This window comes from Lampetra fluviatilis, chromosome 47 (genome assembly GCF_964198595.1).
Source record: "Lampetra fluviatilis chromosome 47, kcLamFluv1.1, whole genome shotgun sequence".
Classification (NCBI taxonomy): Eukaryota; Metazoa; Chordata; class Hyperoartia; order Petromyzontiformes; family Petromyzontidae; genus Lampetra; species Lampetra fluviatilis.
The window spans coordinates 1646393-1672088 of NC_136321.1; the positions used below are offsets into that span (position 1 = coordinate 1646393).

At 54.7% G+C, this 25696-nt stretch overlaps 1 protein-coding gene across 2 annotated transcripts; it reads left to right on the forward strand.

Annotated features, from left to right (window-relative positions):
• The first annotated feature begins 2007 nt into the window (after positions 1–2007).
• On the forward strand, positions 2008–25623 carry PIGV (phosphatidylinositol glycan anchor biosynthesis class V). Of its 2 annotated transcripts, XM_078877231.1 has the most exons (6): positions 2008–2287; positions 5013–5140; positions 6373–7443; positions 8757–8858; positions 11591–12099; positions 25458–25623. In XM_078877231.1, the coding sequence occupies exons 2-6, from the start codon at positions 5063–5065 to the stop codon at positions 25510–25512; spliced, it is 1815 nt and encodes a 604-aa protein (XP_078733357.1). In that variant the 5' UTR covers positions 2008–2287; positions 5013–5062; the 3' UTR covers positions 25513–25623. The 2 variants fall into 2 exon arrangements, with proteins under 2 accessions (XP_078733357.1, XP_078733356.1); XM_078877230.1 differs by lacking the exon at positions 25458–25623 and having other exon boundaries at positions 11591–13175.
• The last annotated feature ends 73 nt before the right edge of the window (positions 25624–25696 follow it).

Below are 25696 nucleotides of genomic sequence, written 5' to 3' on the forward strand. Positions count from 1 at the left end.
GGGCAGCTCTTGTTACTGTGTTGACTGGGCAGTGTTGTTATTGTGTTGACTGGGCAGCTGTTGTTATTGTGTTGACTGGGCAGCTGTTGTTACTTTGTTGACTGGGCAGCTGTGGTCACTGTGTTGACTGGGCAGCTGTAGTTATTGTGTTGACTGGGCAGCTCTTGTTACTGTGTTGACTGGGCAGCTGTAGTTATTGTGTTGACTGGGCAGCTGTTGTTACTGTGTTGACTGGGCAGCTGTAGTTATTGTGTTGACTGGGCAGCTCTTGTTACTGTGTTGACTGGGCAGCTGTAGTTATTGTGTTGACTGGGCAGCTCTTGTTACTGTGTTGACTGGGCAGTGTTGTTATTGTGTTGACTGGGCAGCTCTTGTTATTGTGTTGACTGGGCAGCTCTTGTTACTGTGTTGACTGGGCAGCTCTTGTTACTGTGTTGACTGGGCAGCTGTTGTTATTGTGTTGACTGGGCAGCTGTGGTCACTGTGTTGACTGGGCAGTTGTGGTCACTGTGACTGGGCAGCTGTGGTCACTGTGTAGACTGGGCAGTTGTGGTCACTGTGTAGACTGGGCAGTTGTGGTCACTGTGTAGACTGGGCAGCTGTGGTCACTGTGTTGACTGGGCAGCTGTGGTCACTGTGTAGACTGGGCAGCTGTGGTCACAGTGTAGACTGGGCAGTTGTGGTCACTGTGCAGACTGGGCAGTTGTGGTCACTGTGTAGACTGGGCAGCTGTGGTCACTGTGTAGACTGGGCAGCTGTGGTCACTGTGTAGACTGGGCAGCTGTGGTCACTGTGTAGACTGGGCAGCTGTGGTCACTGTGTAGACTGGGCAGTTGTGGTCACTGTGTTGACTGGGCAGCTGTGGTCACTGTGTAGACTGGGCAGCTGTGGTCACTGTGTAGACTGGGCAGCTGTGGTCACTGTGTAGACTGGGCAGTTGTGGTCACTGTGTTGACTGGGCAGCTGTGGTCACTGTGTAGACTGGGCAGCTGTGGTCACTGTGTAGACTGGGCAGCTGTGGTCACTGTGTAGACTGGGCAGCTGTGGTCACTGTGTAGACTGGGCAGCTGTGGTCACTGTGTAGACTGGGCAGTTGTGGTCACTGTGTATACTGGGCAGCTGTGGTCACTGTGTAGACTGGGCAGCTGTGGTCACTGTGTAGACTGGGCAGCTGTGGTCACTGTGTTGACTGGGCAGCTGTGGTCACTGTGTAGACTGGGCAGTTGTGGTCACTGTGTAGACTGGGCAGCTGTGGTCACTGTGATGACTGGGCAGCTGTGGTCACTGTGTAGACTGGGCAGCTGTGGTCACTGTGTAGACTGGGCAGCTGTGGTCACTGTGATGACTGGGCAGCTGTGGTCACTGTGTTGACTGGGCAGCTGTGGTCACTGTGTTGACTGGGCAGCTGTGGTCACTGTGTAGACTGGGCAGCTGTGGTCACTGTGTTGACTGGGCAGCTGTGGTCACTGTGTTGACTGGGCAGCTGTGGTCACTGTGTAGACTGGGCAGCTGTGGTCACTGTGTAGACTGGGCAGCTGTGGTCACTGTGATGACTGGGCAGCTGTGGTCACTGTGTAGACTGGGCAGCTGTGGTCACTGTGTTGACTGGGCAGCTGTGGTCACTGTGTTGACTGGGCAGCTGTGGTCACTGTGATGACTGGGCAGCTGTGGTCACTGTGATGACTGGGCAGCTGTGGTCACTGTGTTGACTGGGCAGCTGTGGTCACTGTGTTGACTGGGCAGCTGTGGTCACTGTGTTGACTGGGCAGCTGTGGTCACTGTGTAGACTGGGCAGCTGTGGTCACTGTGTAGACTGGGCAGCTGTGGTCACTGTGTAGACTGGGCAGCTGTGGTCACTGTGTAGACTGGGCAGCTCTTGTTATTGTGTTGACTGAGTTGTTCCTGTGACTGTGCAGCCTTGTGCGCGAGTGAGCCGTCTTGTGCTGCACGCAGGCGTCGCACGTCCGGGTGCCCTCACGCGGTTTTTGGTTCCGGTGCTCGGCGTTTTGTGTTCCGGGAGCGCGGTCACCGCTCAACGGGGGCAGCCGTGACCCACCATCCTCCAATCTTGTAACAACAAAGTTAGACTTTGTGTTCTTCGTTAGGTTCATTAAGATCGCGTTTATATCCATATCGATAGACGTCCTGGCAAAGCGGCCTGACGAAGCTGGTGCTTGTAATCGCCAGCGGAAACCCGGCATCGTAACCTGTGCCCAGGTAGACGCTTACATTAGCCGCGGGTTTTTTTCGTAAACCCACCTCACGAATCGGCTGTGCTCAGGTGTTGGTGAGTTCACGACTCATTCACATTTGCGAGATGTAATCGACGCGAAAAAGAAGTGTTCCTTCTATTATCGAGTGGCATTTAAGCGTGCGGTTAATGTATTGCGATTTTGTTATTAAATGCACAGTCTGAACTACATGCGAAGCTTCGTCTGGCTTGAGAAGTAATTCAGATCAAATCAAGATTAAGTTATTCGGCGTTGACGACGAACGGCGCCGTCCATAAATGACGTCACACACCTGGGGGGGGGGGTCTGAGAAATGTGACGTCACATCAAAATGCGCAACTTTAAATAAATATAGACAACACGTTCTACTTAATGAAATAGACTTTTTAATAAATGTTTTCTCCTACAACATCAGAGTGCAGCCACATTAAATACGCACTACAATGACAATAGTTTAAAGCGATTTGAAGCATGTTTTATTTGGGGGGGGGCAGAGCTTTGTGACGTCATATTTGAGGGGGGGGGGTCTGACTTTTTGTGACTGTGTGACGAAGGGGGGGGGTCAAAAATCGTACAAAATGGCGTGACGTCATTTATGGACGGCCCCTATGCGACGTCGCACGATATTGGATTAATCGGAGTGTGATCACATCGAGTGTGAGGTGATCATTAGGGCGATGGCGTTGACACGTGGACTTCAGTATTGCGTGACCACATCGGTCAACTGGTCACCCCCTGTGTCTATTGCAGACCTGTCAACCCCTGATCAGGGCCCTGCCTTATTATCACAGACCATGCCAGACCTCATTGGTCACTCCATGCCCCTAACACATCTCAACGTTCATCCTACAGAGTCCCAACGCAAGGGAGAAACACAAACAAGGACGTTTTTTGTGCCCGTATTGAAATGGCAGTGTTTTTCACCGATAACACTGGTCAACACAGTTTTTCTGGCATAAGGTATTCCAACGGTTTTAAGGTAATTTTGGGGTGCTGATTCCAAATCTGGCATCAGTTTTTGTCTATCACTTTAGGTTTTTGAGATATCAAATATTGCATTTTCAATAAACACTGCAGAAGAAAAATATTAAATAAATGTGGATATCTACATAAAATTATATTATAAACACACTATCCTAAAAATACAGCACCATATTTTAACACTAAAGCAGTCACTGACTCGCAACAACTTGCAATCATAAGTGACAGAGTTAATTTTGGGTAAAATCAATGAAAATGGGGTATGCCGATAGCATAAAAATGAGATGTGATAGAGCAAATTTGAGATCAGATTTGGAATCAGCACCCTGAAATTAGTCTAAAACAGCTGCAAAAGTCCAGGCCAGAATTTTTTGTTGACCAGTGTAATCATTATACATCGTCATCACTCGTGTGAATGAGGGCCGCCACACCAGTTGAAACCATTGGGGTGTTTTAACAGCAGCACGGTGACGACGATGATGATGATGGGGGCCTTGCAGTGAAGAACCACTGCTCTAAGCCCGTGGTTCTTCTTCACCTGGGGTGCATCTCGCAACCCCCTGGGGGTAGCGAGACATGGACAGATTCTTTTTTTAAGACGGTAAATAATCGAAAACAAATTAAGCACGGGCACGCAAGTACAACTTTATTTCATCAAACTTCTAAGTATTAACATATATTTTACAATTGAGAACCAAAAGGGGTGCAGGGCTGCAGTAAAGGTTAAGAACCACTGCTCTATGCGATGGCTATGAAGAAGAGCCATTGCCCGAAACGTCGGCTATTATACACGTTTTCCTTTTAAGGCCACGGTGTAATTGACGGATGTACTTTTATTGGGGATTTTTCGCGAACGTAATTTGTCCCCACAGTCGGTGAAGCTGAACAAGTCAGTGTGTCTGTGTGTCTATGTGTCAGTGTGTGTGTGTGTCAGTGTGTCTGTGTGTGTGTCTGTGTGTGTGTCAGTGTGTCTGTGTGTCTGCGTTGGCTGGGCCATGTAGCTCGCATGCCCAGCCACCGCATGACGAAACAGTTTTTGTTCGGTTAGCAAAACGGGCGCGGCACGGGCTAGAAAAGAGATGGAGTGATGTGGTATAGGAGGGCGTGGAGCTGAGAGGACTTACCGATGACTGGTACCAGCGGTGTCACGATCGGCCTCAGTGGAGGAGGCTCGTGAAGGACGCTACTGGGCAGTTGGAGGCAGTCGCCCTCCAACAACAACGGAGGGCGGAGGAGCGACGCTCACAACAACGAGCGGAGCGCCGGGTGGCTAAAGCACAGAAATTTGCACAGTAGGGGGCACAGGTGGTGCATCGGCCAGTCATCTCAGTCGACCCGTGGCACCTGGGTCTGCCCCGTGACCGCCTGCCAGCGGGCGTTCGACACTTCACGTGGCCTCAACGTGCACATGGCCTGGCACAAGTGCCGTGGTGACGTCACCGTCACTTAGTGGTGAATGGCGGTTGTTGTGTCTGTGTGTCTGTGGGGAGCGGTGGTGGAGCGGTAACCGCACTGCGCTACGAACCCGGTAACCAGAATTCGATTCCTGCTCATGGCCAACACCAGTGACGATTATCTGAACCGGCCCAGAGCCTCCCCTAGGTCGACTCAGCCTCTAATGATTACCTGGTGTGGTGTGTGAACATCACCACTGGGGAGACAAAGGTGGCTGGGCGTGGGGTTGTCCACCAACCCTCTCGTGTACTGTGCCGGCCTTCATAGGTGCTGCTTGCTAACAGCATTTGCCCCACAGCTTGTTAAGGCTGCAAGGGGGATCTTTGTCTGTGTGCGTGTCCACAGCAAGGTCCACGCTGCACCGTGCGCCGAGCGACGCCAAAGCCACGCTCGGCATGAAGCCCTCCTCCTCGCCCGTGTGGGTGGTGGTGCGGTTTGCTGTCTTCACGAGGGTCGCCACGCTGCTGCTGCAGGTGGGGTGGGAGACCCGCGTGCGTTACCCTGCGAGCACTCCCACGTCCTGTCTTGCTCGTCTCGGCTCAGGCTTGCCTTTGGCTCCATTGAGCTGTGGCTCAAAGCCACGCTTACTACTCTCACTATTTTTTTTAAATCAGGTAAGGCCCATTGAGCTAACCAAGTGGCGGTTATCACGTAGCAGCTAAACGCACGTCGATTCTACATTTGGAGGCAAAAACCGGAGGACCTGGAGTAAAATCCACGCGACCGTAGCGAGAGAGTCACGCAAACTCCAAATATGCAGCGGCCGTCCGGGTAGAGATCGAACTCACGACCTGTATACCAGTCGAAGCAGTTAACATCCTGCCACCGTGGCGCCCCGGCTTAACTTGATGTATAGTTGTGTATCATCACACGCGGTATGAGCCACGCTCAGGATTCATGAGCCGAGCCTGAGGTGAGCCGCTGCTGAGCCGCTCGTTCAACGCATCTTTGGAAGCAGCCGAGTAGCTGAGGCCTGAGTGTTGGAGCCGAGCCCTCGTCACTAAGGCAGTCAGCATGGGGGAGGTGGCCGATGGCATCAGAGGTCAGAGCCCTGAGCTGTCACCGATGGGATCCGGGGTTCGAATCCTGGCAAGCTGCCTGTGGAAGTGAGTTTGATGCTTCCAGCCTGGTGTCCAGTGGCTGCATAAATGATCACCAATGGATGCTTTGAGAATTACAAATATCGGCTTGACTATCCTGGGCCCAACATTACTCTCATATGGCAGACCGGGTTGGAGAGTGCTGCCCTCTGCTGTGTGTGCACCAGAGGTCACTGGAGTGGATCTCGGGAGGTAGCTCTGCAGTGTCTGCTTTCACGGGCCCCCTCTGTAACGCCCAAGTGTTGCACTGTGCGATGAGATCTTAACGTAACCTCGTTGTCACGAGACCACACCGACAGCGCAGTTCGGATAACATGGGGGTAGAAATAACAAACCGAAGGCCAACAGGGACTTGATGTATAATTGTGTATCATCACACTTGGTGGCAGCCCCCACCCCACATCCCGACATGCACAGCACATCGCCCGCACTCGGGCTGACGGGGGAAGCGTGTGGGCGGACGTCGGGAGACGGAGTGGTGCCACGAGAGTGAACGTTCCGTGGCCAGCGCCCGCTCATTATAATTTATCACCTACTTTTGGCCCCCCACTCCCACCCCTTTTTCCTCCTCTTCCCTCCTCCCACCGCCACCTCCCCGTCACCAGCTGCCGCTCAACCTGCTGATCCCCGACCACGACCCGGGTGCGTTTGCTCCCCCGCCGTCCGCCCACGAGTCTCCCTTCTCGCGCGCCGTGGAGTGGTCGCTGGGCGGCCTCGCGCGCTGGGACGCCGCATACTTCCTGTTCGTAGCCGAGCACGGCTACGCCTACGAGCAGAGCGTAGCCTTCTTCCCGCTCTTCCCCGTGCTCGTCAGAACGCTGGCGTTCGTCGGCATCGGCGACGAGAACGACGGCGGCTCCGGCGGCTCCGGCCACCCGGACGTCCGTGGCCGCCTGATCCTCTCCGCCGTCTGCCTGAACGCCGTCGCGTTTGCGGCGGCGGCGGCCGCCCTCTACGGCCTCGGGGCGGCCGCGCTGCGCGACGAGGCCCTGGCGCTGCGCGCTGCGCTGCTCTTCTGCGTCACGCCGGCCTCCGTCTTCATGTCGGCCGCCTACTCGGAGAGCCTCTTCGCGTGCCTCTCCTTCGCGGCGGCGCTCGCGCTCGAGCTGCGCCGGCGCGGCACGAGCGTCGCCCTCTTCGCCCTGGCGGCGGCGGCCCGCGCCAACGGCGTCGTGTCGGCCGGGTTCCCCGTGCACCGAGCGCTCTCGCTCTGCGCCGACTCGTGCCGCCGCCGCGGGCGGACCTACGCGTCGGACGTCCTCTCCGTCGCGTTGGCAGCGGCCTCGGCGGCGGCCGTCGCCGCCCCGTTCGTCGCCTTCCAGGCCTACGGCCGCGACGTCTTCTGCCGGAGCGGCGACGGCGGCGGCGTCGCGTTGCCCGAGCGCCTCCTGGCGTACGCGCGGAGCAGGGGCTACGTGGTGCGCGGGGCCGCGCGCCCCGCGGAGTCCCCGGCTGAGTACTGCCATGCCGGCTGGCCGACGCTGTACGGGCACGTCCAGCGGACGCACTGGGACGTGGGCTTCCTGCGCTACTACACGGCGCGCCAGCTGCCCAACTTCGCGCTGGCGGCGCCTATGGCCGTGCTGGCCGCCGCGGCCGTGTGGAGCTACGCGAGGCGAAACTGGCGGCTGTGCCTGAGGCTTGGGCTCGTGCAGGACGGTGCGGGCAGAGAGGAGGTGAGAACTGGCGAGCGGTGAGCTTCCGGTGCTGTGTTCGTCGCTGTTGAAAAGCCACCATCGCCATCACCGCCATTGCTATCGCCATGGCCGACACCATAACCACCACTCCTACCATCATCACCGCCACTACAGTCATCATCACCGCCACCACCATTACCGCCACCCGCAGTGGCTTCGGTGCGTGCGTCGGAACCCCCGGTTCCCACTCCGCGGGGCCCGCACGGCTCCCGAGTTCCACAACTCGGACACACGACCCCGACACACGACTCAAACACACGACCCAAACACACGACTCGAACACACGACTCAAACACACGACTCAAACACACGACTCGAACACACGACCCCGACACACGACTCAAACACACGACTCAAACACACGACCCCGACACACGACTCAAACACACGACTCAAACACACGACTCAAACACACGACCCAAACACACGACTCAAACACACGACTCAAACACACGACCCCGACACACGACTCAAACACACGACCCAAACACACGACTCAAACACACGACTCGAACACGCGACCCGAACACACGACTCCGACACACGACCCAGACACACGACTCGGACACGCAACCCGAACACGCGACCCGAACGCACGACCCAAACGTACAACTGTGAATACACGACCCGGACATACGACTCGAACTCGCGACCCGAACACAATGCCGACTGCAGCACATCTGGAAGGTAGCTGGGAATATCAAACAAATTTTTTTACAAATAAAATAAAAATAAATCACGACGTTGCGAACGCAACACAAGCGCTCATCATCAGGTGGAAATGGGGTGAAACACACAGCGAGGGAACACACAGAGGGACACCACGTACACAGCACATAGAGAACGGCAAACTGCACGTAAGCAAATGCAACAAGAAGATGGGAGACGAGAAACTCAACAGACCTTAGAAACATCACGTGACGCAAACCAGTCGGCCAACAACACAGTTAGACACTAACCTGGTTGACCACGTATTTCACGTGTGTGCTGTGTACGTGGTGTCCCCCTGTGTGTTCCCTCGCTGTGTGTTTCACCCCATTTCCACCTGATGATGAGCGCTTGTGTTGCGTTCGAAACGTCGTGACTTATTTTAATTTAATTTATTTAAATGTTATTTTATTTCTGCACACGTGACTTTACCGAAAAAAACAATGAGTATAATTTCTGCAGTCACGAAAGCTTCAATCCTAGATGAATATCAAAATAATTATGAGCGAGCGTCCGTGTGTCTCCACCGATGCTCCTTGCAGCCGATGTTGACCTTACTTCTGTGCTCCCGGTGTACTTTGCAGGGCATGGGCCTCCGTTCCGGATATTACAGCTCCACTACGTTTGTCTACGTCGCGCACCTGGCAGCGATGCTGCTGTTTGGCTTGACGTGTATGCACGTGCAGGTGTGTTGTTAAGGCGGCACAGGGCAAACACTCGTGTCTCACAAGCAAGAAGCACCTGGGTTCGATTCCCGACTCGTGCGAGACTGTGAGTGAGTGTGTGGAGTTTGTGTGTTCTCTCCCTGTTCTGCCGAGTGAGTGTGTGTGAGTGTGCGAGACTGTGAGTGAGTGTGTGGAGTTTGTGTGTTCTCTCCCTGTTCTGCAGAGTGTGTGTGTGTCAGTGTGCGAGACTGTGAGTGTGTGGAGTTTGCGTGTTCTCTCCCTGTTCTGCAGAGTGTGTGTGTGTGTGTCAGTGTGCGAGACTGTGAGTGAGTGTGTGGAGTTTGTGTGTTCTCTCCATGTTCTGCAGAGTGTGTGTGTGTCGGTGTGTGAGACTGTGAGTGAGTGTGTGGAGTTTGTGTGTTCTCTCCATGTTCTGCAGAGTGTGTGTGTGTGTGTCAGTGTGCGAGACTGTGAGTGAGTGTGTGGAGTTTGTGTGTTCCCTCCCTGTTCTGCAGAGTGTGTGTGTGTGTGTCAGTGTGTGAGACTGTGAGTGAGTGTGTGGAGTTTGTGTGTTCTCTCCCTGTTTTGCAGAGTGTGTGTGTGTCAGTGTGTGAGACTGTGTGTGAGTGTGTGGAGTTTGTGTGATCTCTCCCTGTTCTGCAGAGTGTGTGTCGGTGTGTGAGACTGTGAGTGAGTGTGTGGAGTTTGTGTGTTCTCTTCCTGTACTGCAGAGTGTGTGTGTGTCAGTGTGCGAGACTGTGAGTGAGTGTGTGGAGTTTGTGTGTTCTCTTCCTGTTCTGCAGAGTGTGTGTGTCAGTGTGCGAAACTGTTAGTGAGTGTGTGGAGTTTGTGTGTTCCCTCCCTGTTCTGCAGAGTGTGTGTGTGTGTTTCAGTGTGTGAGACTGTGAGTGAGTGTGTGGAGTTTGTGTGTTCTCTCCCTGTTTTGCAGAGTGTGTGTGTGTCAGTGTGTGAGACTGTGTGTGAGTGTGTGGAGTTTGTGTGATCTCTCCCTGTTCTGCAGAGTGTGTGTCAGTGTGTGAGACTGTGAGTGAGTGTGTGGAGTTTGTGTGTTCTCTCCCTGTTCTGCAGAGTGTGTGTGTGTCAGCGTGTGAGACTGTGAGTGAGTGTGTGGAGTTTGCAGAACAGGCAGGGAACACACAGAGTGTGTGTGTGTGTGTCAGTATGTGAGACTGTGAGTGAGTGTGTGGAGTTTCTCTTCTCTGCCTGTTCTGCAGACTGTGTGTGTGTGTCAGTGTGTGAGACTGTGAGTGAGTGTGTGGAGTTTGTGTGTTCTCTCCCTGTTCTGCAGAGTGTGTGTGTGTCAGCGTGCGAGACTGAGTGAGTGTGTGGAGTTTGTGTGTTCTCTCCCTGTTCTGCAGAGTGTGTGTGTCAGCATGCGAGACTGAGTGAGTCTGTGGAGTTTCTCTTCTCTGCCTGTTCTGCAGAGTGTGTGTGTCAGTGTGTGAGACTGAGTGAGGGTGTGGAGTTTCTCTTCTCTGCCTGTTCTGCAGAGTGTGTGTGTCAGTGTGTGAGACTGAGTGAGGGTGTGGAGTTTCTCTTCTCTGCCTGTTCTGTGTGGCTTTCCTCCACCGCCAGTTACCTCCCATCGACACACACACACAGCATCACTGTAATTTGCAGACCATCCAATTACTAAGTTGGCATTACACAGCAACTGCAGCGTCGCCCCCCTACTGCAAAAACCTGGCAGGACCCTCCTGAAAGAGAGTCTTGAGACTCAATCAGGACTTTCTGGGCAAACGAGTGTAATGAGGTTAATCATAGTAACACCATTGCACCATATTTTTAGTGTTGCAACTTTTTCCAATTAGGTTTGAATAATAATAGTCACAAACAATAATCGTAAAAGAAGTAGAATAAAATCATTATCCAAATAATAATTCATAAATAACATTGTTTCAATAATTATGAAAAAGAATAATGATTAGAATAATCATTAAAAACTATTCTGTTGAAACTTTTCTAATTGGGTTTGAATAATAATAACACTAATAATAAAATAACAATGTAAACACTGTTATAATTAAGGAATAATGACATTTAGGTGATTTAGAAAAATAATAGTAATTAAAAGAATAATAATCATAACCGTCTTGCGTTGCAACTTTCTCCAGCTGGGTTGCTGCCGTGGGGTTAGCGATGTATCGAGGTTGCTGGTTCCATCCCATCTCCCGGCACGGTGGTTTAAACAACGGGGACAGTTTCATTAAACTACCCCCCCCCCATCCCGTGTCTGTCCACTGTCCACCCAGCAACAGTAGAAACGAGTACACAGCACTCAGTGAGTCGGGGCATTGTGTTTGGTGGGTCCAGGTGTGGGTTGTGGGTACTCCACGTCGCTTACAAGATGTGCGGCAGGTGTGGAATAGTTTACCAATATTACCCGCAGTGAAGGCCCTTCCAGCCCTGCAGTGGTCGTGAGCAGAGCACTTTCAGGGCTGCGCCTTTAATACAAAAAAAACCCCTCCAAGATCCTCTCCTCTGAAATGGACAGCGAATCGGCAATGAGTCTCCTGCTCGGTTAGACAAAGGACATCACGCGCTCACTGGTAACCCGCTTAAGATCATCGACTCGCGGCTGCGTTTGTTGAGGACCCGGTTCAACCACGGGCGGATAATAAACCCCGCTCCCGAACCCTAGCCTGAACTAAAACTACCAGGCAAGGACTGCGCCTTTACTCTGGTTTCCTTTCTCCGATGAACGTGGCCTCTTCGCTGTGTCTCCCGCCCAGGTGCTCACGCGCTTCCTGGCCAGCTCCTGCCCGGCGGTTTACTGGTTTGCAGCTCACCTCACGCTCGGGCGGCACCTGGAGCCCGGCGGAGCAAGTCGGCGGCCGGATGCGTCGCGAGATGGAACAGCGTCGGAAACTCCAGCGCCGTCGTTGTCGACATCCTCCACAACATCATCATCAACGGCGCAACCATCATCGTCGCCATTGTCATTCCCACCCCGTGTGCCGCCGCATCTCGCGCGTCCAGCGACCTCCGTCGCAAGAAGGCATCTCGGCCGCGACCCGCCCGCCACCGCCGAGTGCCGTCAGAGGGTTGGGAGCCGGGAGGCCGACGCTCTGCACGCGGCAGCCGCGGACGGGCGGACGGAGCCCGGGGACGTGTACCCCCCGGGGCCCGCCGTAGGTGCCGCGGACGGGCACCGAAGTTGGGCCGCGAGGCTGGGAGACGCGGCGGCCCGCGCGGCTCTCGGCGCGCTCTCCAGGAATGACCTCACCGGCGACCTGGCGAGGTGGGGGCATCTGAGTGCCGGGGCCCGGCTCGTCTACGGATATTTCCTTTCCTACGCCCTGCTGGGGGTTGCGCTGCACTGCAATCAGTTTCCCTGGACGTAGCCAAGAGCGGTGATAGCAACGCCGGTGATAGTCACAGCGTCTTTCCCCAAGAGCAGGGATAACAACACTGGCGATAGTGAAATTAATTTGTTTTTTTTACCAGGTGACCTGGCCACAAATGATAGCTCAACCAACTGGCTAATTCATCACGTGGAAATGTATAGCAGCAGTGGAATTCTCTATAAACGTGTGATCTTGATTCTAAATGTGGAGGGGAAAAATCTGAGGACCCAGAGAAAATCCACGTGACCACGTGGAGATAGACATGCGAACTCCAAATATACAGCAGCAGGCGTCAGGGGCGGGATCATACCCACGACCTCCTGCACACCAGGCGAGGTAGTTAACATTCCGCAGCATCTCCCCAAAGCAGTGATGACAATCTATAGAGAGAACTGCAGAGCCTGGCAACTGCCTTCCAGATTTGTGGTTCAGCGATTGAGAGACGTAATTTACATTCTTATTTGTATAATACATTTTCTTGATCCAACACACTTTCGCGGAGTTTCCAGGCTATGTTTCAGGAGAGTCGTGCATTGGGATAATTTGGCAATTAGTTTTTTTTACTTAGAAAAAAAAATATTGAGTGTGTTTTGTTTTTTTCCACTTTTATACTTTCATTTGTTGACTTTCCGTGTGTTTCTTGTAAACATTTAATTTGTCTTCGTTTGTGATGTCAATCGCGCTGCTATGGGCTAGCCAGAACATGCTTCTTGTACAGAAGCTCCACTTCACTCTGCTGGCCGGAATATGGAACTGCCTCCCTGATGAACACATTGTCGGCGAGATCACCGATTCTAGTCTTCAGGCCTTCAGATGCAGAGCACACACACGGGACATCTCCTAACGTCGCCACACACGCCTTGTGGGAACTAGGTCTTTGAGTTGCAGTGAAACCAAGGATCATGCCGATTAGATGTACTCATGTCCGATATGACTTTTGTTCACAATTGCACCCAAAAAAAACAAAACCTGGATTGCAATCCAGGATCTCGGCTCTGATCGCTCAGCGTGTTTGGCACGGCCACTATGAGGCCACATTCTCAAGTAATGGTCGCACTTATACTTAATGCACGACTTGAATACATACTTGTTGTTTCGAGTGTTTTAGGGATTTTAAATTATTATTTCCCATGCAGTTAAACCATCTCGTTTGTGATTTTGTATCGGAGTATCTAAAAAAGATCTTTAAACAGACTACCATCTTTAATTTACTCGTGCAATAAAAGCCAAAAGGTGGAACTGGTTTGCTACTCAGTTGAGTTCAAGGTAGTGCTCGTCAAACATTTCCCTCACCTCGTGGAGGAAATTCCAAATTGCCATGGTTGGGACGGGTCATTCAATAGGACGGCCACTGTTGACTCCCACCAAAGTTGTGCTGATCTCATTGACCCCGCATTGATTCGGCATCAGAATATTTAGACTGGAGGAGGAGGGTGAAATGGGAGGGGGTAAAGGGGTAGGAGGGGAAGGGGAGGGGGAAAGGATGAAGCATAAGGGAGGGGGGAGAAAGGGGTGGGGAAAGGAGGGAGGAAAGGGGAGAGCGGGAAGGAGAGGGGGTAAGGGGGGGGGTCCTTTCGTCAACTGCCGGGAGTTGGAATCCAACTGGTGGCTTCTGGACTGCGCGTCCAGCGCTTCGCGTGGTTCCACCGCAGGGCTGTTTACATCGCATGCCGGTGGCGAAGCTTCGCGGCCCCCTGATCGTTATGTCCCATTGAGATGAGAGCTCAGATACGTCGAGAGGTGTGAAGTAGCTCTGCTGTTTAATGACGAGAGTGGCGCTCGAGGGCCTCCTGGCCGCGGCCCTTGAGAAACGGCACGCGGCTCCACCGCTACCGCCACCAGCACCGCCACCAGCACCGCGCATGCATCGATTGGGGCGGTGATTTGTCACGGCGTGAAGAGGGGCCAAGACAGGCGGGCGGAGATGGAAAATTCGCATGACAGGCAGACAGTCGGGTATAGAGCTAGAGGCATTTATATAGCCAGACCTGCAGATATATAGACATGTACGGATCTGGAGACAGAGCCACAGATATGGAGACAGAACCACGGATCTGGAGACAGACCTAAAGATATAAAGACAGACCTACAGATATGGGGACAGACCTACAGATATGGAGACAGACCCACAGATATGGGGACAGACCTACAGATATGGGGAGAGACCTACAGATATGGGGACAGACCTACAGATATGGGGACAGACCTACAGATATAGGGACAGACCCACAGATAGGGGGACAGACCCACAGATATGGAGACAGACCCATGGAGGTGTGGGCTAAGGACAACAAACTGAACACAAGAAAAGCAGTTCTAAAGAGATTCGTTTTCAACACACGGACAAGAGGAACAGAACTGACAGACATCAATCGATGCACGCGTTCCAAGTCGATTTAGGCTCAGCAGGCGAGGACTCGGGAAGAGGAGAGGATGAGTCTCGTTGGCGAAAGCAAAGACAATCAAATACAGCGATGAACACGGGTCATCGAAAATAGTGCACGAAACATAATGCAGTGTCCAATGCTGTCATCGCATCCCCCCGTAGCGTAAGGCAGCCACGGCCGATTTTTGTTTTGTTCGGCTGATCTGAGCACAACCGCAGATCTACAGCGACGTTCACGCGCAGACGTGGGTGGCCACGAAGGTTCACGAAACACAAACGCGCGTGAAGATTCGTAGGTTGCGCGAAGGACACTCAAGACAAAGGAAATTATTCGGAAAACGAAATAACATTTAGGTTCATCGGCCGACGGCTACGTTAATTGAACCACACATTGACAGACGCACGGGCGTAGTATTAACAGTATGGTGATCATCATTTAAAGCATAATAGATGGGGGGTTTTTCTATGGGGGCTGAGATCGCTTAAATATGAATGTGTCGTTAAACCCGTTGTTTAGGGTTGTCACGTAAACAGAACGCGCCAATTACTAACTAGTTCAGCACATCGGTGTGTTGGAGAGTGAAGCCACTGCAACATTGACAATGCGAGTATTGTTGCGTTTCGCCCGCAATTACGGCAGCCGGCATCATCAGGCATCATCAGGCGACAGCCAGAGTTGTGGAGAAAATCCTCCTGTTTCTATGCTGGATAGTGGTGGTCTCGAAAGCCATCATTTAGAGCCTTGTGTGTCGATCCAATGCTGATGAAGGACTCTCCATGCCACGCCGGTCATGGGGGTTGATTGACCACAATCACTTCTCTACCCTGGTCAGCGCGTCAACGTCGCTGTCGATCTGCTCTGAAGGGTGCCACGGGGCTGGCTCAGCTCTCACTCGCCACTGATCACTGATGATCACCATTGATCATTGATGTTCACCATTGATCACTGATGATCATTATTGATCACTGATGATCACCATTGATCACTGATGATCACCACTGATCACTGATGTTCACCACTGATCACTGATGATCATTATTGATCACTGATGTTCATCACTGATGATCACCATTGATCACTGATGATCATTATTGATCACTGATGTTCACCACCGATCACTGATGTTCACTATTGATCACTGATGTTCACCACTGATCACTGATGTTCACCACTGATCACTGATGTTCACCACTGATCACTGATCACTGATGTTCACCACTGATCACTGATGTTCACTATTGATCACTGATATTCACCACTGATCACTGATGTTCACCACCGATCACTGATGTTCACTATTGATCAGCAATCAAATTCCGGTCACCGGGTTCATAGCCCAGTGTACGTCGCAATCCACTGCAGCTCCAACAATAGACAAAGATCCCCCGTATAGCCTCGACAGACTGGTGGGGCAAGTTGCTGTTCGCGTGCACGTACGAAGGTCGGAACGGTACCACGTCCGACCACCTTTGTCTCCCCAGTGGCGATATTTACGCGCCACGTCTGCAGATACTCACAGGGCGGGGGGGGGGCAGGACCGGTACAGATATTCGTCTCCGGTGGTGCTGGCCGTGAGCGGAAATGGAATTGGGGTCACCAGGTTCGTAGCGCAGCACCCTCACCGCTACACCACCCACACCACCCAATCCGCTACACCACCCACACCACTACACCACCCACACCACCACACCACCCACTACACCACCCACATCACCCAATCCGCTACACCACCCACACCACTACACCACCCACACCACCACACCACCCACTCCACCCACACCACTACACCACCCACTCCACCCACACCACTACACCACCCACTCCACCCACACCACCCACTCCACCCACACCACTACACCACCCACTCCGCTACACCACCCACACCACCCACTCCACCCACACCACCACACCACCCACTCCACTACACCACCCACACCATCCACTCCGCTACACCACCCACACCACCCACTCCACTACACCACCCACTCCACTACACCACCCACACCACCCACTCCACCCACACCACTACACCACCCACACCACTACACTACCCACTCCACTACCCACACCACCCACTCCGCTACACCACCAACTACGCTACACCACCCACACCACCCACTCCACCCACTCCACTACACCACCCACACCACTACACCACCCACTCCACTCCACCCACACCACTACACCACCCACTCCACCCACACCACTACACCACCCACACCACTACACCACCCACTCCACCCACTCCGCTACACCACCCACACCACCCACTCCGCTACACCACCCACACCACGCACACCACTACATCCACCCACACCACCCACACCACTACACCACCCACACCACTACACCACCCACACCACCCACTCCGCTACACCACCCACACCACTACACCACCCACACCACCTACACCACTACACCACCCACACCACCCACACCACTACACCATCCACTCCACTACACCACCCACACCACCCACACCACCCACTCCACTACACCACCCACACCATCCACTCCGCTACACCACCCACTCCACTACACCACCCACTCCGCTACATCACCCACTCCACTACACCACCCACACCACCCACACCACTACACCACCCACACCACTACACCACCCACACCACCCACTCCGCTACACCACCCACACCACACACACCACCCACTCCGCTACACCATCCACTCCACTACACCATCCACTCCGCTACACCACCCACACCACTACACCACCCACTCCACTACACCACCCACTCCGCTACATCACCCACTCCACTACACCACCCACACCACCTACACCACTACACCACCCACACCACCCACACCACTACACCATCCACTCCACTACACCACCCACACCACCCACTCCGCTACACCACCCACACCAGCCACTCCGCTACACCACCCACACCACACACACCACCCACTCCACCCACACCACCCACACCACTACACCACCCACACCACACACATCACCCACTCCACCCACACCACCCACACCACCCACACCACTACACCACCCACACCACACACATCACCCACACCACACACACCACCCACTCCACCCACAGCACCCACACCACTACACCACCCACTCCACTACACCACCCACACCACACACATCACCCACTCCGCTACACCACCCACTCCACTACACCACCCACACCACTACACCACCCACACCACCCACTCCGCTACACCATCCACACCACCCACTCCGCTACACCACCCACACCACCCACACCACTACACCACCCACACCACCCACTCCGCTACACCACCCATACCACACACACCACCCACTCCGCTACACCACCCACACCACTACACCCACACCACACACATCACCCACACCACCCACTCCGCTACACCACCCACACCACTACACCAGCCACACCACCCACTCCACCCACACCACCCACTCCGCTACACCACCCACACCACTACACCACCCACTCCACCCACACCACCCACTCCGCTACACCACCCACACCACTACACCAGCCACACCACCCACTCCACCCACACCACCCACTCCGCTACACCACCCACTCCACTACACCACCCACACCACCCACACCACCCACTCTGCTACACCACCCACACCACACACACCACCCACTCCGCTACACCACCCACTCCACTACACCACCCACACCACCCACATCACCCACTCCGCTACACCACCCACTCCACTACACCACCCACACCACCACACCACCCACACCACCCACACCAGCCACTACACCCACACCACCCACTCCACCCACACCACCCACTCCACCCAAACCACCCGCTCCGCTACACCACCCACTCCACTACACCACCCACTCCACTACACCACCCACTCCACCCACTCCGCTACACCACCCACACCGCCACACTACCCACACCACCCACACCACCCACACCACCCACTCCGCTACACCACCCACACCACCCACACCACCCACTCCACCCACTCCACTACACCACCCACACCACCCACTCCGCTACACCACCCACACCACTACACCATCCACACCACCCACTCCACTACACCACCCACACCACCCACTCCGCTACACCACCCACACCACCCACACCACCCACTCCACCCACTCCACTACACCACCCACACCACCCACTCCGCTACATCACCCACACCACCCACACCACCCACTCCACTACACCACCCACTCCACCCACTCCGCTACACCACCCACACCGCCACACTACCCACACCACCCACACCACCCACACCACCCACTCCACTACACCACCCACACCACCACACCACCCACACCACCCACACCAGCCACTACACCCACACCACCCACTCCACCCACACCACCCACTCCACCCAAACCACCCGCTCCGCTACACCACCCACTCCACTACACCACCCACTCCACTACACCACCCACTCCACCCACTCCGCTACACCACCCACACCGCCACACTACCCACACCACCCACACCACCCACACCACCCACTCCGCTACACCACCCACACCACCCACACCACCCACTCCACCCACTCCACTACACCACCCACACCACCCACTCCGCTACACCACCCACACCACTACACCATCCACACCACCCACTCCACTACACCACCCACACCACCCACTCCGCTACACCACCCACACCACCCACACCACCCACTCCACCCACTCCACTACACCACCCACACCACCCACTCCGCTACACCACCCACACCACCCACACCACCCACTCCACCCACACCACCACACCACCCACTCCACTACACCACCCACACCATCCACTCCGCTACACCACCCACACCACCCACTCCACTACACCACCCACTCCACTACACCACCCACACCACCCACTCCACCCACACCACTACACCACCCACACCACTACACTACCCACTCCACTACCCACACCACCCACTCCGCTACACCACCAACTACGCTACACCACCCACACCACCCACTCCACCCACTCCACTACACCACCCACACCACTACACCACCCACTCCACTCCACCCACACCACTACACCACCCACTCCACCCACACCACTACACCACCCACACCACTACACCACCCACTCCACCCACTCCGCTACACCACCCACACCACCCACTCCGCTACACCACCCACACCACGCACACCACTACATCCACCCACACCACCCACACCACTACACCACCCACACCACTACACCACCCACACCACCCACTCCGCTACACCACCCACACCACTACACCACCCACACCACCTACACCACTACACCACCCACACCACCCACACCACTACACCATCCACTCCACTACACCACCCACACCACCCACACCACCCACTCCACTACACCACCCACACCATCCACTCCGCTACACCACCCACTCCACTACACCACCCACTCCGCTACATCACCCACTCCACTACACCACCCACACCACCCACACCACTACACCACCCACACCACTACACCACCCACACCACCCACTCCGCTACACCACCCACACCACACACACCACCCACTCCGCTACACCATCCACTCCACTACACCATCCACTCCGCTACACCACCCACACCACTACACCACCCACTCCACTACACCACCCACTCCGCTACATCACCCACTCCACTACACCACCCACACCACCTACACCACTACACCACCCACACCACCCACACCACTACACCATCCACTCCACTACACCACCCACACCACCCACTCCGCTACACCACCCACACCAGCCACTCCGCTACACCACCCACACCACACACACCACCCACTCCACCCACACCACCCACACCACTACACCACCCACACCACACACATCACCCACTCCACCCACACCACCCACACCACCCACACCACTACACCACCCACACCACACACATCACCCACACCACACACACCACCCACTCCACCCACACCACCCACACCACTACACCACCCACTCCACTACACCACCCACACCACACACATCACCCACTCCGCTACACCACCCACTCCACTACACCACCCACACCACTACACCACCCACACCACCCACTCCGCTACACCATCCACACCACCCACTCCGCTACACCACCCACACCACCCACACCACTACACCACCCACACCACCCACTCCGCTACACCACCCATACCACACACACCACCCACTCCGCTACACCACCCACACCACTACACCCACACCACACACATCACCCACACCACCCACTCCGCTACACCACCCACACCACTACACCAGCCACACCACCCACTCCACCCACACCACCCACTCCGCTACACCACCCACACCACCCACACCACCCACACCACTACACCACCCACACCACACACATCACCCACACCACACACACCACCCACTCCACCCACACCACCCACACCACTACACCACCCACTCCACTACACCACCCACACCACACACATCACCCACTCCGCTACACCACCCACTCCACTACACCACCCACACCACTACACCACCCACACCACCCACTCCGCTACACCATCCACACCACCCACTCCGCTACACCACCCACACCACCCACACCACTACACCACCCACACCACCCACTCCGCTACACCACCCATACCACACACACCACCCACTCCGCTACACCACCCACACCACTACACCCACACCACACACATCACCCACACCACCCACTCCGCTACACCACCCACACCACTACACCAGCCACACCACCCACTCCACCCACACCACCCACTCCGCTACACCACCCACACCACTACACCACCCACTCCACCCACACCACCCACTCCGCTACACCACCCACACCACTACACCAGCCACACCACCCACTCCACCCACACCACCCACTCCGCTACACCACCCACTCCACTACACCACCCACACCACCCACACCACCCACTCTGCTACACCACCCACACCACACACACCACCCACTCCGCTACACCACCCACTCCACTACACCACCCACACCACCCACATCACCCACTCCGCTACACCACCCACTCCACTACACCACCCACACCACCACACCACCCACACCACCCACACCAGCCACTACACCCACACCACCCACTCCACCCACACCACCCACTCCACCCAAACCACCCGCTCCGCTACACCACCCACTCCACTACACCACCCACTCCACTACACCACCCACTCCACCCACTCCGCTACACCACCCACACCGCCACACTACCCACACCACCCACACCACCCACACCACCCACTCCGCTACACCACCCACACCACCCACACCACCCACTCCACCCACACCACTACACCATCCACACCACCCACTCCACTACACCACCCACACCACCCACTCCGCTACACCACCCACACCACCCACACCACCCACTCCACCCACTCCACTACACCACCCACACCACCCACTCCGCTACATCACCCACACCACTACACCATCCACACCACCCACTCCACTACACCACCCACTCCGCTACACCACCCACACCACTACACCATCCACACCACCCACTCCACTACACCACCCACACCACCCACACCACCCACTCCGCTACACCACCCACACCACCCACTCCACTACACCACCCACTCCACTACACCACCCACACCACCCACTCCGCTACACCACCCACTCCGCTACACCACCCACACCACCCACACCACCCACTCCACTACACCACCCACACCACCCACTCCACTACACCACCCACACCACTACACCACCCACACCACCCACTCCGCTACACCACCCACTCCACTACACCACCCACACCACCCACACCACCCACACCACCCACACCACCCACACCACTACACCACCCACACCACCCACACCACCCACTCCGCTACACCACCCACTCCACTACACCACCCACACCACTACACCACCCACACCACCCACACCACCCACTCCACTACACCACCCACTCCACCCACTCCACTACACCACCCACTCCGCTACAGCTCCACCGCACACTTGGGGGGGGGGGGTACGCGGGTGGGACAGACAGACGGGCAAACACAGCTAACGCGGACTGGCAATGTCGATAGGCACCCCAACACGTGGTCAGGTAACGCGGACTGACATTCAATTCCGTGGGCTGTTGCAGAGACGCACCTATTCCCGCTTGCCTTCCCCATCAAATCTCTCACGTTGTGTTTGCTACTTCCGAGTTTTGCGCGTTCCGTTGCGCGCGGTTTGCAATTCGCTTCGCGCTCAGTCGGCGGTCGCCGCTGAGGTCGCGACGGGTTCCTCGTTCCCGTCGCAACTCCGTGGCCCCTGGAGCCGTTCCCCGTTCCGTTGCGACGGCGCGCCGATGCCCACGCCATCGAGGGCGATGTTTGGCACGTACGATGGAGATTGGTTGATTGGTTGGCGTATCGATAGGCAACACCAACATGTGGACCGATACGCAAGCTCATAGATAGACACGTGAAAACGTGCCTAAAGAGACACAGGCAAAGATCCCCGGGATAGCCTCAACAGACTGTTGGGGCAAGTGCTGTTAGCGAGCACCTATGAAGGCCGGCACGGCACACGAGGGGGTGGGTGGCCAGCACCACGCCCGGCCGCCTTTGTCTCCCCAGTGGCGATGTTTACAACACATCGCACCAGGTACTCATTTGAGGCTGAGTCGATCTAGGGGAGGCCCAGGACCGGTTCAGATAATCGTCACAGGTGTTGGCCGTGAGCGGGAATCGAACTCGGGTTTCCAAGGTTTGTAGCGCAGCGTAGCGCTAACCACTACACTACCGCTCCCCTAAATAGAGAGACACACACAGATGGGACAGGCAAATGGAAAGAGACAGAGGGAGAGACAGACTGAGAGAGACGCCGTGCCGGCCTTCAAGGAGCAGTGCGCACTGGAGGAGGCCGTGTGCTCGGTGGCAGGTGACGGAAAGCTCTGCGTGCAGTTATGAGTTACCCGTCGGAGGCCGTTGGCCTGCGAGAAGGGCTGCGTGCAGATGCAGCACCTGTCGTAGTTTGAGGGAGAGCGAGAGAGTGAGCGAGCGAGAGAGGGCGACATGGAGTAGGAGAGGGGGGGCAGAGAGGGGGGTAGAGAGCGAAGGAAGGGGTAAGGGAGAGCAGAGCGAAAAATATTTGTTCAATCTTTCATTTAAAAAGGAGGGGGGGGGGGTTACGTAAAGCAAATCATAAAAAAAACTAAATGATGAACGAAGCAAAGTGCCGAATACATCGAGCATCTTATAGTTTCCTCTGATCGTAAAAAAACAGGAGAAAAAAAAGAGAGACAGACTGAGAGAGAGAGACTGAGATAGAGAGGCTGGGAAATGTCGTGTGTGGAGACGTCTGGGGTAGGATCAACGTGTTTCAAGTGGGGATTAAAGTCGCTGTCGAGCTTCAAATGCAAAGCCACCCGTCTCATTTCATGGGCCCTAGCTCGTCGCAGAGTGTACAGGGGCCGTGCTACTGGGGCCTGCAGGTTGCATTCTGAATAAGTTATAATGCGTCTAGAGTTTTATAATAATAACGTGAGCAGAATAGTGTGTTTGTCAGCTTTGAAAGGGGGGCCGATATATTTGTTTCCATGTATTACTCTTGCTAATAACATCTGGTAAGCCAGTAGAGTTTGTTTGACAAGCCTCACACTGCTGCTGAGACCTCGAAGTCTGGCATCAGTCCAAAGGGGCGCCGTGATAGTGAGATGTTAACTACCTCGCCTGGTATACAGGAGGGTCGTGGGTTCGATCCCTACACTTACGCCTGCTGTATATTTGAAGTTTGTATGTCTCTCTATCCATGGTCGCGTGGATTCTTCTCCGGGTCCTTCGGGTTTTCCCTCCACATTTAGAAAAATGTGTTTCGAGTGTATTTGGCTGCTATAAATTTGCACGTGATGATGACAAGCCACTTCGGTGATCTATCATTTGTGGCCAGGTCGCTTGTGGAAAACACCTGTATAGCTCAGTGGGCCTTACCAACTAGCACGCTTGGCTACGTACGGTGCGAACGAAGTTCTACATACAGACAAATTAGTTTGAACAAATATTGTACTTTTTTATCTGGCCGCTCAGTGTAGAAACACGCGTTTGGAGTAATTGGCGGCTGCTGTAAATGTCCACGTGATGAGAAGCCCACTTCGTTGAGCTGTCATTTGTGTTAGCAAGGTCGCTTCCGAAAAATAACTGCATAGCAGCTCAGTGAGGCCTCACCTGGTGAAATAAATGTTTTTTATTTATTACATCTCTATGGCCTCTCGGTGTACAATACCGATATACAATGCAGAATTCATGGTTATGTCCATGATGGCAAGCCGTACAGGTCCTCCTGAGGCAGCAAAGCAGCCACAGACCGTCACATTCCCACCACCACCACCACCACGCTTGATGCTTGGGATGAGATGCTTCTGTTCAAAAGCAGCGTTTGGTTTTAGCCAAACATCGCGTCTCTCATTGAGGCCAAACATTTCAACTTTTGACTCGCCTGTCCAGAGAACATTGTTCCAGAAGTGTTGTGGATCATCTCACGTGCTCTTTGGCGATCTTCAGACCGGCAGCAATGTTCTTTGTGGAGAGCGGTGGGTTTATCCTTGCTGCCCTTCCATGAACACCATTCTTGTAAAGTCTTTTTCTCATCGTTGAGCCATGAACACTCACAGTAGCCAAGGCGAAAGTGGCCTGCAGATCCTTGCATGTTTCTCTGCGGTTCTTTGTGACTTCCTTGATGATTTTCCGGTTTGTTCTTGGAGATAGGACGACCGCTCCTGGGTAGAGTGACTGTGCTCTTGAACTTTCCCGATTTGTAGACGATCGGTCTGACAATGGATTGGTGGAGCCCCAAATCATTAGAATTGGTTTTGTAACCCTTTCCGGATTGATGAGCATCAATAGTTTTTTTTCTGAGGTCCTCAGAGATGTATTTTAATCGTGGCATGACTTGTTTCCACAGACCTGTATGGAGTGAAGACCAAACTCACAAAGTTTCTGATCTTTATGTCGGGTGAGGCCTCAAAAACTCATCCCTGAAGATCTTCCTCATTATTTAAACTCCTGATTCTAATTATTATCTTAATTGATCTAATGAAACCAGGGGTTCACTTACTTTTTAACATACACTGAACCTTATTTAGTCATTTTTGTTGAATTCATACATCGTTTTGTTTGAAAAGACGTGGAATTGGTGATTAT

What these genes read in the sequence shown, in the direction of transcription:
- PIGV (XM_078877230.1), top strand. Translation starts at nt 5,063, where the DNA reads ATGAAGCCCTCCTCCTCGCCCGTGTGGGTGGTGGTGCGGTTTGCTGTC. An exon ending in ACGGTGCGGGCAGAGAGGAG is followed by an intron (nt 7,444 to 8,756) that starts GTGAGAACTGGC and finishes TGTACTTTGCAG; the next exon opens with GGCATGGGCCTCCGTTCCGG. An exon ending in TGACGTGTATGCACGTGCAG is followed by an intron (nt 8,859 to 11,590) that starts GTGTGTTGTTAA and finishes TCTCCCGCCCAG; the next exon opens with GTGCTCACGCGCTTCCTGGC.